The following is a 14,688-nucleotide window of genomic DNA, read 5'->3' as shown; positions in this document are numbered from 1 at the left end:
TTAATTTAGTAGGGTATGGCACTATCTTTGTTCCTGGAGCCATTCTGATACGATATTTAAGGCGAGTCAAGTACAATGAAACAGCAGGTGAGTGAAGTTTTAAGACAAGTCAAATGTTGTGTCTAGAATAAGAAAATGTATCCATAAAAAGTGGTTTTGATGTACAAGAGCAGAAAATTTGACTAAATCAGTGAGCAAACATAGAATCTTCATCATCATATACAGTTAAGGACTTAATTCTGTTAGTCTGTTTTTAGAATGCTAGTAATACTGCCATCTTTATTTTGCTTTAGTTCTAGCCTGATTTTGTTTTGAAAGTTTTGTGTTTTAAAGTGCTGTTGTGTTAATGCCTGTGAGGCTATTGTTGGAGTGTTGGAATGATTATTATATAATGGCATTTGCAAGAGACAGTCTTTTTGTTGATAGTTATAAGGCTACTGTTAGATGGGTTAGGGTATGTGTTGTCGTACTCTGTAAGGCATTCTGTTCATTGTGATACAAGGCTATTATCAGAGGGATTATTTATTGGTGTACAAAAGAGACATTCTTTTCTTGATTCTTCAGACTGCTTAGGGAAAGGAGATACTTCCATGTGGCAGAAGGGCAGAATTATACTATATGTGTCTGTGACAAAGTATCTGGGAATAAAGGTTTTTTTTATGTTTTACCAGCTAAGTTTGTATTTGAAATTAATGTGGAAGACTTTCAGAATTTTCTTATTCAGTTGTGTCCTTCCCTTTTTCTGTCTTTAATTTAACGTCTTTTCACATAGAGTGATATCAGACTATTTTTATATTCCCTCCCAGTCCAACTGTATGTCTTTGTTTCTTTCTCTCTTTGTCCCTATATCTTGCTCTCTCTTTATCTGTATTGGGTTTGCTACAGGTATACAATATACTGTGTGTTGCAAACAGTGTTGCTGTTGAATTAGTTAAGTTGTAGTGAGTTTGCTTTATGTGATGTTTTTGTCGTTGTGAATGGTTGCTTGCATGCTGTTCAAAGCCCATTTTCCTCTCTATTATTGTTACCACTTACATTTTTTTTCTATTTATTATTAACTCTGAATGGCTAGGCCTCCTGATGTCATTAATGCCCAAGAAACATATATGCCTTTTGGGTCAGGTGATTTGAAAATGTTTTCAACTCGTTCAACGTTGTGTGTGAGAAAAGGATGAAAGTTGACTTTGACTGTATAGTCCCAGTTATGTGATCAGAGTGCACTGACCATTATTCTCTGAGTATGAGCCAGTAAGTCACAGTGTGATATGTCACCTTGGTGGGTTTCAAACCCATACTTTTGTGACTTTCTCACTCTCAGATTGAAGCATGGTGAAAACCTTTGTGGCGCAATGCCTGATTATTATTATAATTGATACTTTATATTTAGCACGTATCCTTGATCATAGACCAACTATAAGTATGTCTGATGAAGTTGATAAGATTTTTGGTTTTTTGTACTTGTCCAAATGCTCACACCTACCTTTGGTTTAGATTATACACACACACACACACACACACACATGCACGCACGCATGCACACGTACCCCCACCCCCCCTTGTTCAAGGCACTTGATGTCAGAATTATATTGCAGCAGTTGTAAGTTTGTATTGTTGCTGTCATCCTTAATGTTTGTCACACAGATCTGACTTAGCCCTAGGTGTTCCAGGCAATAAAATCATCAGTTAGATATTTTTTGCTCCCCTAGGAGTTTCCAGGGGGAAGAGTGTACATTTAACCTATTGATGGAGCAAACTGTTGCATCCATCAAGAAGTAAGGGGAAAAGAAGAAAAGATTAATCTTACTGAAGTCCCTTGGCTCAGTTTCACCGTATCATCAATTCTGAAGAATGGGGGATCATGACTGAGGAAAAAAAGCAGAAAAAAAGCAGAATGGTTCCTAGCTGAGTATAATTCCTGAAAAAAATGGTAATACTTGCCTGATGATTTGATTTAAGTGTTTTTAATGACAATAAACAAACAAAAACAACAACAAAGACCAAAAAAACCCCACTCTTATATGTTTGGGGAATAATCATGGGCTGACTTTGTATAAGATATTAAGGTGCAGAAAGAAAAGCACAGGACGACTGTCTTTTAAATAATTTTGCACAACACAGTTCTTATTCCCCACCCTAATTAGAAATTACATGGTTTTGTCTGTTGTTCAATGAAATTGTTTCATCTCTGATAGGAAATTAACAGAAACCAGGAACAGCCAAGTGTCAAGTACACACAGCATGTGATTGTGAATGATCACTGAGTTCAGGGGGAAACAGCTTGGTTTCTGCTCAGTCAATTATTTACTTTATTATCCTCAGAATATGTCATCTGCTCATTATTGATTGACTGCCCTTCCCACGAGGACATACACATCAGACAGTACATGTGCTTTGTATCAGAATATTGGAAGCTTTTTTTCTTCTTCTTCAGTATAACATTTTCTATCTTGATTGCAGCTTGGGAGTGTAGTGCTGATTTTGTGACATATCTGTATATCAGACTTATGTTCACCTGTGAATAAGAAAGTATTGTTCAATATATGATTCTTTATTTTTTACCAACCTAAGCATGGGGCTTATGATTATTCTATGGGAAGAAAGGAATATCATTAATGAAATTGAACACTAGAACATTATCTGCACATCATGAATCATATATTTCCTGCTTTAAGTAATTGTAACATATATACCTATAGATTTGTATGTACATCTGTGTGTTTGCATTGCTGTTAAGCGTAGAGACATAATATTAATGCTTGCACACTTATATTTTGTAAATTTTGATTATTATACTTGAATATTTTATAGCAAGATTGAGTGTACTTGTTTTCAAAGCGTATTCCTTGTAAAGAGAAATTTGCTGTGTGCAACCAGAGTTAATTGTTATCAAAATCACACGTACAAATATATCAGGACATCTTCACTTCACACATCCCTTTCCTCACCCACACCCCTATCTCCTTTCAGCAAGTAGAGCACTATGGCAACAGGTGTTTAATGTTTTCTACAGGAAATGTTCACCTCAGAGTTAGACTTAGGTTCTTCATTCTTACTGTGGCAAAATTATTGAGTCATTGTTTTATATACATGTACAATATAAATCTAATACCTGGCATGGAGAAGTGAAAATGTATACATGTTCATGTGAACTCTCTTCACTTATTTGTCAACATTCATTCTCAGTCACTCATGCCCACCCTCTGTTTACTTCAACAATGTTGCTTCCACCGACTTCCACAACAACAAACATAAAAAAAGAGATGTAACATGTAACATGAACCTTACATTTGTTCGTCCCATTTCAATTCATGATGATATCCCCACAAATCTTCATGCTTTGGGAAATTGCCTGTTTGGTCAACCATCAGAAGACTTCATTGCTTTCTATTTACAGAAGATGGTTTAAAGAAGGCACTTTTATCAGTGGCAGCATAAATTGGATTTAGCAAATTAAATGAGGCATTAAGAAATAAGAAACAAATTTTAAAGGTTTCCAAATCTAGCTGACACGCACAATGTCTGATAAAATGTTATTTTACGTGGTTGTGACTAGTCCTGTTTATGAACGGTGCCAAGTTAGTTACAAACTTTAAGCTTTTCTGTCTGCAGTTTCAAATTGTCATTAAGGATTTCAGTGCAGATGCCATGCATACCATAAATCTCAGCATACACAGTTTGTTTGAGGCATGACAAATATTTTATTACAGACAGGACATTGACATTTTAACTGAATCTCAGCACAAAATGTTCAGAACGAACAAGGTGTAATGGCTTTTTAACTTGCTTTGAATAAAAGTGTTGCACAGCTGGTTACTGTTAATAGATTTATCAGTAATGTTAAAGGAAACGTGCAAAGTTATGGCTTCATATGAGAAGCACAGACAGATGTTGCTCAACTGTATTACCCGTATTGATGTGGCTTGTTTGAACTGCACTACATTGAAACAATTTCTAGGCATGTGTGTGTGTGTGTGTGTATGTGTGTGTGTGTGTGTGTGTGCATACGTGTATAACAAACTTTTTTTTTTCACATGGATGAGTTGGGTATTTTTCTCTCTATTTTTTTTTCTCCCATTAGAGACAGTATTCATTTTGGATCTTTATCCATCATGTAATATTTATTTTGGATCTTTATCAGTCTTGCTAAACATTATTCAGACAGGGTCATTTGTTCCCTCCACCTTTGGACAGATTGTGGCCTGATAGCTGATAGGCTGATTTGAGTCAGGACATATTTCCTCACGCAGTACGCTGTGGAGCAAGGAGGGCAATTAGAGAACTATTGACGAGTTGCACTTGTAAAGAGGTGACTGTTGACGTGTGTTAGCTGCTGTCATAAACTCCTTTAACTCTGTGCCTGAGCAGTGCTGTGATGTTGAAGCTTGTTTCATTAAAATGATTTCCATGTTCCTGAATATGCATAAACCGCAAGGTTGATTCAACTTAAACACTAGTCATGTGTTAATTTGGAGCTAGATTTCAGTATTATTTTCTGCATATTTCCGCATCAATATGACAGGAAAATCTGCCAAGGCTGTAATTTCTTTTGTTGTTGTTGTTGTTGTTGTTGTGTTTTTCATTATTATTTAACTTTATTGTGTATACCAGCAGTTTGTATTCTGTTGTATTTTTCTCTCCTAGCTTTAGGATTGTAATCGTTCAGTTTTGTTGCTTGACTGATGAAAAAAAAAAAATGCATGTGCACACAGAATTATTTGAATTGCTTTGGTATATGCTAACAGAAGCACATTGAAAGATAGCAGGATAATCAGTAATTAGAGGTTACAGAGTGGTTACTGCATCAGACATTTTCTTGGAAAGTGTTTGGTTCATATCTTGACATCACCTGGTTTTGTTGTTTGTTCTTTAAAACAACAGTAGAGAATTTGCTGTTTTCCAATATTAACAAATATACTTAATATATCTGTATGATTGTGTCATGATTGTGTTCACAAGGCATCTCAGCAGTTAGTGACTTAAAAATACCTAGCAATCCCCACCATATCCTCCTCTGGAGCATGACTGACTGAATGTCAGGTCTGGAAAACAGTCCACTCATTGAAATAAGTGCACATACATGAATGGGATTTTTGTTGTTGTTGCTGTTGCAAACTACAGACATAGGACTGAGCTCACATCTTTTGCCCCTTCCTGCACACACACACACACACACACACACACACACACACACAAACACACACACACACACTGTAAGGGGGCAAGAATGCATTACTATATGTATGAAGCCAAATTTAACAAGATCTTCTCAAAGGAATCTGCTTTTAGGCTTTATGTTGTTGTTTCTTCTCCTTCTCCATACTTGGGGTCTAAATCTCTAATGTTCTCAGTTTGAGAAAAAAAGAAACAACCTATGATAAAAGAGAGTTGTAGTGGGTGATTCTCTGATTGTTTAGGAACAGAGGTTTTTAACTTTATGTCAGTATTTCGGAACAATAATTTTGTCAACTGTATACATATCTTTCATACTTAGAAAACTGACTGTGTGGTCTGAACACTGTCATTGCATGGATGTGTATTCGTTCCATGTGCATGAAATTAACCAAAGATGTAAAATATTGGGAGTATTCTCGCCAGTTATTTTTTCTTTTCATGAAGTTGACGAAGGCTGTGGAAGAGTATTGATAGGTGGAATGTGGATGTGGTGGCCTGCCCTTTACTGCCCCAATCCAGCCAACACTGCATTAGTCCACAGCCCAGGAAGCAGCTGTGGTTTCAGTACATCTATACGACAGCATGTGGGGCACATGTGGCCCAGCTTACTCCCACCTATTGATCAGCAATTCGTAGTGTCTGTGGCTCTATGCATACATTTATTACAGGTTAAGATGGGCTCATGCTGTACAGTGTGTGTGTGTGTGTGTGTGTGTGTGTGTGTGTGTGTGTGTGTGTATTCATGCACTTTTCTGTACTTCTGCTGTGTCTGTTCATGTTACATGACACTGAATAATGATCACATCATGACATATTCACAAATCATAAAAAAAAGACCAACCACCATACAGATAAACCCAAAAAGGTTTTAACTTTTTTTGGTCATACTGACTGCCAGATACACTGTAGCTGAAGGGTTTCTCACACTTCATATCTGGAAGAAATGGAAACTGCATACAGTATTATTTTGCTGTGTACATGGGCAGTTAGATGCATGTGTGTATTGTCTGCACACTTACATATATTCAAGTAATGTCAGACAGTCCATCTGTACATTTTAAGAAGAAAAAAAAATCATTTATCCATCTTATATTCATACAACTGTTGACCTGATTCCTTGAAAAAAATTTCTGCTTTATTATTTTCTTTAAGATACAACAAACTGCTTTGATTCTTGGTGAAATTAATTTATCATGAACTTTGCATATATTACACATAGACACACAGACACATACACGCGCACACACGCCCCAACCCCCCTCCCTCCTCCTCAGAGACAGCTATGCAATTAATACGATAGTTGCTACTTGAAATTTCAGACTTTTCATGTTGACAAGTTTGCTTCATGAAGGTGGACATGACATAACCAGGTTCTTTAAAATTTCATTTCACGACACTTACTTTACCGTGACCCACTAGTGCAGATTTCCTTTTGCATGCATGCTTTGCTTTCGTAGATGTTTGTTTCTCTCTCTTCTTGTCTGTCTGCCTGGTTATACAGTCTTATATATATGATTACATCTGTGTGTGTGTCTCTGGACAAGATGTCCTTAGCATCAGAGACAGAAATGAGTGATTGTGTGTGCGTGTGTGTGTGTGTGTGTGTGTGTGTGTGTGTGTGTTTCTCTCTCTCTCTCTCTCTCTCTCTCTCTCTCTCTCTGTAATAGATGTAGATTAGCAAGGACAGATTGGAAGAATAGGCAATGCCTAAAATCTTAATCCTTGAATAAAAACGTTTTGAGTTCTGAGTTCTGAGTTCTCTCTCTCTCTCTCTCAGATGTTCTTTGTAGTGGATAAAAGAAAAGATTGATTTCTTTGTGTGTGTCCAAGATGTTATTTGTCATTGATGAAAAAAAGGATTGATTTTGTGTGTGTGTGTGTGTGTGTGTGTGTGTGTGTGTGTGTGTGTGTGTCCAAGCTGTTCTTTGTTATTGATGAAAGAAAGGAGGAGGGCGGACAGAAGGAAGGTGGTAGAATGGTTAAGACGCTTATCTGCTTCAGCAGTGGATTTGAACCCTGGTGTTACCCTTTCTCCCAAGTTTTAGCTGGAAAATCAAACAGAGCATCTTGTCATTCAGATGAGATGATAAACCAAAGTCCTGTGTGCAGCACACGCTTGGTGCACAGAAAAAGAACCTCACAGCAACATTAGTGTTGTCTTTGGCAAAATTATGTTGAAGAAATCCATTCTGATAGGCACACAAATATATATATATATATATATATATATATATATATATATATATATATATATATAAATGTATGCAATCAAGGCCTGACTGAGCATGTCGGGTTATGCTGCTGGTCAGGCATCTGCCTAGCAGGTGTGTGTTTAGTGTGTGTGGTTTTGTCTGAACACAGTGACACCTCCTGAAAGTGAAAACCGGATGAAAGAAAGGGGTAGGCAGTGGAGGAAAGTGAGGGGAAGTGTATCACACAGCCAGGAGTGTGTCTGATTTCCAGGCCCAGGCTGTGCTTCCAACCTGCTGGTGCTGTGCGTGTTTGGACGGGAGAAAGATGCGGGCAGTGTGGCGGAGGAGGGCGGTTCCCCCGTGCTCAGCGCAGAGAAGAAGATGGAGGCCCAGCCGCTGCTGAAACGCACGGCCATCCTGATCGTCTGCTTCCTGGGGCTGCAGGCCTCCTACCTCACCTGGGGAGTCCTGCAGGAGCGCATCATGACCCACGAGTACGGCAAGACGGACACCACACCGGGGGAATACTTCAAGAACTCGCAGTTCCTTGTGTTTGTGAACCGGATCCTGGCCTTTGTCATCGCTCTGCTGGTGATCGTGTTCCAGCACCAGCCCCAGCACACGGCGCCCCTCTACAAGTACTCCTTCAGCTCCTTCTCCAACATCATGAGCAGTTGGTTCCAGTATGAGGCTCTCAAGTACGTCAGCTTCCCCACTCAGGTGAGAGGAGATGGCACTGTCAGGTTTTTTGGTGTATGTTTATTTTTTTCTCCGCAGAATGCTGCTGTTTTGGGATGGAAGTGTGCAAAGTTTGAAATTTTTGTTAGCAGTTAATGTTAACATTATTTTTGCAGTATTACTTTATTTGTGTTGTTTCTTGTGGTGTGCTTTGAGGAGTAGTGGTCTGAAGGTAATACATCCACTCAGGAAATAAAAGAATCTGAGGGTACAGGATTGAATTCCACACTCTCCAGATCTTTCTCCCCCTCCGGTAGACCATGAATCGTGGTCTGGATGCTAGTCATTCGGATGAATCTGTAACCATGGTCCTGTGTGCAGCATGCACTATGTGCTTGTAAAAGAACCCATGGCAACAAAGGATTGCCCATGGCAAAATTCTGAAGAAAAATTCACTCTTAATATACACCTGTGTGCATGCATGTGACTGAAGCCTGATGAAATAACACAGGAAGTGAATGATGAGTGCTGAAAGGCAGCTTTCATTTGGTTCTGCATAGCTTGTTGTGCAAATGACTGAAGTGTTTTGAGTGTCATCTGACTGAAGATAATTGCAATATGATAATGATAACAGTGGTAACTGGTATGGTTATAGAGAGCAGGTAAACTTGCAGAATGCATTATCATTCGCTGATCAAGATTGTTGTGATTTATTCTTTTTCACAGAAATGTATATAAATGCATTACAACAATGAAGTAGACTGGTATGTGTAAAACCTGTGTGACAAGCATCACCTTTTCATATTATGTTTTGAAGGGTAGTGACGGCAGTTATTACTGATTATCTTATAATGAAAAATGATTGGGTGTAGAAAAAAAAAAGTGACACTTTTTCAAAAAGGCAGTTATTATTAGTTATCTCATATGAAAAATGATTGGGTTTGAAAACGTTTTTTTTATATACTTTTTAACTTGTTGCAGGTGTTAGCCAAAGCGTCCAAAGTGATCCCAGTGATGCTGATGGGGAAGATCGTGTCCAAGAAGACGTACGAGTTCTACGAGTACCTTACAGCGGTGATGATCTCTGTGGGCGTGTCCATGTTCCTGCTGACGAGCCAGGACGCCACCAAGCACGGGGGCTCGGTGACCACCACCTCGGGCCTCATGCTGCTGGTTGGCTACATGATGTTCGACAGCTTTACCTCCAACTGGCAGGGGGCGCTCTTCACCCAGTACAAGATGTCGTCCATCCAGATGATGGCCGGGGTCAACCTCTTCTCCTGCCTCCTCACTACTGTGTCACTGGTGGAGCAGGGCGGGTTCTTTGAGTCCTCGGCCTTCATGCTGCGCCACCCGGACTTTGTGGTGCACTCAGTGGTGCTCAGTGTGTGCTCGGCCACGGGGCAGCTTTTCATCTTCTACACCATCGCCCGCTTCGGGGCGGTGTCCTTCATCATCATCATGACCATGCGGCAGGGGTTCGCCATCCTCCTCTCCTGCCTCATCTACGGCCACCCCGTCACCATCGTGGGGGTGCTGGGAATCCTGGTCGTCTTCGCTGCTCTCTTCATCCGTATCTACGCCTCGCAGAGGAAGAAAGCGCTGAAGGACTCGCAGCCTGCTGCCAGTCCTGCCCGTACTTAACAAGGTGTGAATGTGGGGAACGATTGGTCTGCGTGGCTTTGTTAAGCACTGAGCAATGAAACGCAAAAAAGATAAAAGAAAAAAGTCAGGTGGGTAATAAGGTATCAGGTCATGGTGGTTCATGTACATATAAGGTGAAATGAATGTTGACTTAATAATGTATGGCATCATCATGTATATCGCTGTCAGTATTCTTTCTTTTTGCATGATATTTTTTGTGGTAAGTTGATGTATTTCTTAAAAGTCTTGACACTGATGTGGGTACAATTGGTTGCCTAGCTTGTGCATGGATTTTTTTTGGTCATTATGTTAAAAAGTCTAGTAGATTTTTGCACATGAGCCCAAAGCGGGGGAGTAAATGTTCTGAATGGATGCCAGCAGAGATGTTTCCTGGATTTACAGAACTTGAAACAAAAGGAGATCTTATGGCTGTTTACAGTTAAGCTCTAAAAAGATCTGATGATCTGTAAAAGTGATATTGCAATATTGTTTGGTATTGCTTTTATATTTTTAAGATTAGATATAATCATATGAATTAAATATACTAAATATTTCTGATATTTTCGTTTTACAAATGTAGAAAAAAAACATTAACATATTTTAAGAACTCTCATATTTTTTTAATACCACTTTAACTTCTTTTTAAAATGAAGTATTACTTATCATTATGAATGCTAAAGCTTGTAATGTGTAATCAGTTTTAGGAAGTATGTATTTTGTTTGTACAGATCTATATTTCTAGCAGATACCCAGCCTTAACTTGTCCTCAAATCATTCTGTGATCACTTCTCATATATTATTCACAATTTATTTTACTTTGTTTATAAACATCTGCTTAAAGTAGCATGTTATAACTTATGTTAACCTTTTTTCTTTTTTTTTTCTTTTTAAACAGCGTAGTGGGAAAACAGCAGGAGATAAGTCTTTGCTGAGCCGTTGGTTTATGTCTTCCCTTTTGTTTCTCTTTGTGCTGCTTTGTTTTCCTCAGAAATCCTTGATGAACTGTGAATTCTCATTGTCTTTTGAACAATCATTGTGTGTACCTGCAGAGCCTTTTCTTCTCTTCAGTAGCCAGTGTTCAGTTCTGTTCAGATGTTCCATACATATGGAAACAACAAAGATTGCGTTCATTGTAATTTTATGTGAGACAAAGTTTGCAACTATCAAGAAGTAAGCGATCAGTCTTCTTGGACAAAACTCAGAACAACTCTTTCATTGTTCAGTTCATGGGGCACTGATCTCACAGAGATATTGAATTGCGGATTATTTATTTATGAATCTCATGGACTTATGTTATGAAGCCACCTGAACATGTTCATACCTGGATTTCAGAATCTGTATTTATCAAGGTGATTTTTTTTTTTTGTTATTTGTGTGAATTTCCAGTTTCTTCAACCCATCAATTATTGTGATCCACTGCTAATTGGATCTCTGTTAAAGCTGTGTGTGTGTCCTTTGTGTGTGCTTGAGCGAGCACCTTTGCTTTTGTGTTATAGATGTATACACATTGCTACATAGTGGTGTGTGTTCATCTGTGCTGTATGAGCGTATGTGGGTTACTGTGTAACAGGTGTGATATGCATACGCAATTTTACGCAAGTGGGTAGAACAATGTGGTGCTACTTGTGATAGAGAGAAATGTGCTTGCACATGTATTATTATATTTCTGCTTGAGTGGCGGTTAAACATGTCAGTATCAGATGATGAAGTGGTCAGAATTGATATAATCTTTTGTGCAGTTGTTGCAGATGGTTACAGCAGATGTTGACCATTTAATTCCCAGACATCTGTCTGCTCAAACCCTATACTCAAACCCAACCTCTCTCGCTCATTTTTCGTCAGTACAGGTCTACTCAGCTCAGAGAAATCAGTATTATTGAAATGCTTGTATGGGTTAAAAAAAAAACAACAACAAAAAAACAACAACAAACAAAAACATGGTTAACTACATGTTAACATATAAGTAATGTTTATATTTGGTGTTTCAGAACAAGACTGAGATCCACTGCATATCAGTTGAGGGGTTCACTTTTACATCTGAAGACATGTATACTTTGCAAAGGTTCAGAATTGAAGAGTATAATGAAAAGATCAAATTGTGAAATTGTTTCTTTTCAAAATTGATTGAGAAATTATAAAAGAATACTTGCAAATGAATAGGATTAACATGCCAGCTTACTAATAAGTAAAACATGCTCAGCAGTTCACTCCCAAACTAAACCTGATGTGTGTTATCTGGTTCTTTCTTTGCGATTGCTTTGCAGATGTTTCCATACGTATTGTGTTTTGTTACTTGTGAATGTCTCAGTTGTTAATTTTGTATGCTTGATCGTTTAGTTTTATACTGTAATGTTTTCATCAAATGTTATCAATAGAATGATTAAAAAAGAAAACAAGTTGATATCTGTCAGTAAGAGTAATGCATGTCTCAGCATTGTCATTACAGCATTGTCATTTAGACAAATCTAAAAAGAACTGTGCCAAATGTAAAACTGGCATTTATAAAGCAAAAATATTTTAATACTCAGAAAGAAGATTAATGATTATCCAGTTAAACTCATGGAATTCACATATACATAATGAATTCTGCTTGCATCGGTTTCTGCATTCTGTGCTGGTGTGTGTGCATGTAACCACATGTTTATGTGTGTATGTGTGTGCATGTGTGCCGGATATACCTGGACAAATTTTTTGCCCAAATTGGATCTGTCCAGAAAGCAGGGAGCACGTTGTACTGATCCTCTCAGTAACCTTACATGGTCAGAAACGGAGCATTGTCATGTGTTGTTATTCTTCCACACCAAATGGCAGCAGTTCTTAACTTGTGTATGAAAAGAAAAAAGGTGAAATTGACAAGGAAAACCATTGTTCTTTGCTCAGATACTCATATGTATATGTATGTATGTGTGTATGTGCCATTATATATTCATTCTTTCACTTCTCAGCTCTTACTTTTCACTGAGACATGAGAGCGGTATACATCAGACAACTGGGAAAAGGAGGGGGTGGGGTTAAGGGCAGGAGACAATGGTATGGCATGAGTCAGTGAGATAATGAGAGTAGAGTGGATGTAAATGTGTGTGTTAACACTGTAATGTTACAGGGAAAATCTGAATCTGTGACACCTTTTAAAGTTCTGTTTCATGGGACTGTTCAATTTTATGTGTGTGTAACTCTGTGTGTGTGTGTGTTTTAACACAGGCATGTCCATAAGCATGCATAAATTTATACTGAAGATTTACCTTTGTTAATATTTGTCAGGAAAAGGGACCATCATGCACCATACAGGTCCTTCAATGTGTGTGTGTGTGTATGTGTGTGTGTGTGTGTTGCATTTTGTAACATAAAGTTCAAGCCTTCTAGAAGGTTTCTTCTCAATCTCAGTATGTGAAGGGATAGTTAAATGAACTGTGCCTTATTTATAATTGAACCTCAGTACTGAATCTCATTAAAAAAAATAAAAAGAGTGAACATATTTTGCTTCAAATGAAAAAAACAAAAACCTCAACAACACATTTTAATGAATCCATGTCATCATGTCTATCCAAAGTTGTGTGTTATTTGTGTATTGGGGTTTTCTCAGTGGTGATATGTATTCTCATTGCTGCCAAGCACATCTTGATTTCATTTTATTTTTTAAGTTTTGTTTATTGCATGAACTATTTTCTGACCAGCACAAAACCGGCAACCAAGCAGCAGTTGTGTCTGTTTGGTTACTCAAAACTTGCCAAACCAAAATGATGTTGAAATTTATAGCAGTTTGCTATCTACAAGCCCCTGCAAAAAACAGGGGAACGCTGTGAAATTTCTATATTTTTTTGTATAGGAGCTATTCAAGACACGTCTGCTGCTAATTAGAAACACCTCTTTGGGAATTTGGGATTGGAATTACAGATTGGAACATAGGGTGTGCTATATATATCTAGAGAGAGAGAGAGAGAGAAAATATTGTGCCATTGCAAGGTAATGTTAAGTCTTTGGGTCTCCCTTTTCTCCTGTTCCTTCCTCTTCCAGCTCATTGTCAGAGTTGTTCACTGAGCAAAGTAGTGACTGAATGACCAAACAGGTGCATCATACATGGGTTTTACCCCGCTTCATTTACATTTGTTGCAGATGAGCACCAGAGGTGAAGCACTGGTAGGGATTTTATTTTGTGTCTCGCCAATGAATCGCAGAGACAAGTCTTTCACTTTGTTCAGGTGAAATTACCTTATGTAAACTGCATGATCTTTTACACTGAAAAGAGACTGTATGAGCTGCATAGATTTTAAATATAAATAAGTAGTGCTTATGTTTCTTTTGCACACATACGTAGGTGAACTTGCAAGTATGCAAATTACATTGCTATGCACTTGTTATGTGTGGTATTAATACTGAAAATAAACCCAATAAGCAACATAGGTTTAAAATACAGATATGAAGTGCTTATGTTTCTTTGCACACATAAACATTTGTTATTTTTGAAAGTTCTGTAAATTTTAATGTTAAAAAAAAAAGAGAGAAGAAAACAAATAACAAAGCTTATTTCTTTCATCATCTTTTATTTGTTTCAGTAGGATGCCTAACATTTTGGTGGGTGTTACCAGTTTCTTGGCAACAGTGAGTCTGAAAGCACCTAGATCTTGTGTGGTTTTATTTTTCTGAAAAAAAAAGTCTTTTATTTTTCTTGAATAAAAAGTCTACACACTTTATTTACTTTTGTTTGAATCAGTTTTTGAGACATGTTGTCAACATGTTAAATGCTCCCAATTTTGTGATACAATTGTACAGAAGATGAGATGGGTTGATATATTTATGGTTTTTGAAAATTGTGAGCATCTGTATGCTTATTGTTTTATTGAAATGTTTATGGATCGTGAATGCATTCTTGTTTGTGTGTGAGTGAGTTTTGGGTTTTTTAATATTTTTTTTATATTAAATAATCTTATTTTTCAATATAATTCTATTGAGGGATGATGTTTAAGGTACTGTGGTGGCTGACAATTAAAAGGTTCATAAAAAA

The 14,688-nt window shown here is 37.7% G+C and overlaps 2 protein-coding genes across 2 annotated transcripts in view; one reads left to right on the top strand and one right to left on the bottom strand.

Annotated features, from left to right (window-relative positions):
- Positions 1-14,686, top strand: part of LOC143296746 (adenosine 3'-phospho 5'-phosphosulfate transporter 1-like) — a 16,482-nt gene extending 1,796 nt beyond the window's left edge. The window contains exons 2-4 of the mRNA XM_076608815.1: positions 1-87; positions 7,636-8,084; positions 9,024-14,686. The exon at positions 1-87 is cut by the window's left edge and continues 128 nt beyond it. Coding sequence (XP_076464930.1) covers positions 1-87; positions 7,636-8,084; positions 9,024-9,686 — 1,199 coding nt within the window. The 3' untranslated portion in view covers positions 9,687-14,686. The remainder of the gene's footprint in view (positions 88-7,635; positions 8,085-9,023) is intronic.
- Positions 1-14,688, bottom strand: part of LOC143296747 (alpha-soluble NSF attachment protein-like) — a 39,113-nt gene that overhangs the window by 21,304 nt on the left and 3,121 nt on the right. The gene's annotated exons all lie outside the window — the stretch shown is intronic.

This window comes from Babylonia areolata, chromosome 21 (genome assembly GCF_041734735.1).
Source record: "Babylonia areolata isolate BAREFJ2019XMU chromosome 21, ASM4173473v1, whole genome shotgun sequence".
Lineage (NCBI taxonomy): Eukaryota > Metazoa > Mollusca > Gastropoda > Neogastropoda > Buccinidae > Babylonia > Babylonia areolata.
The sequence above is the reverse complement of the archived record's forward strand: the minus strand, read 5'-3'. Positions and strand labels throughout refer to the sequence as shown.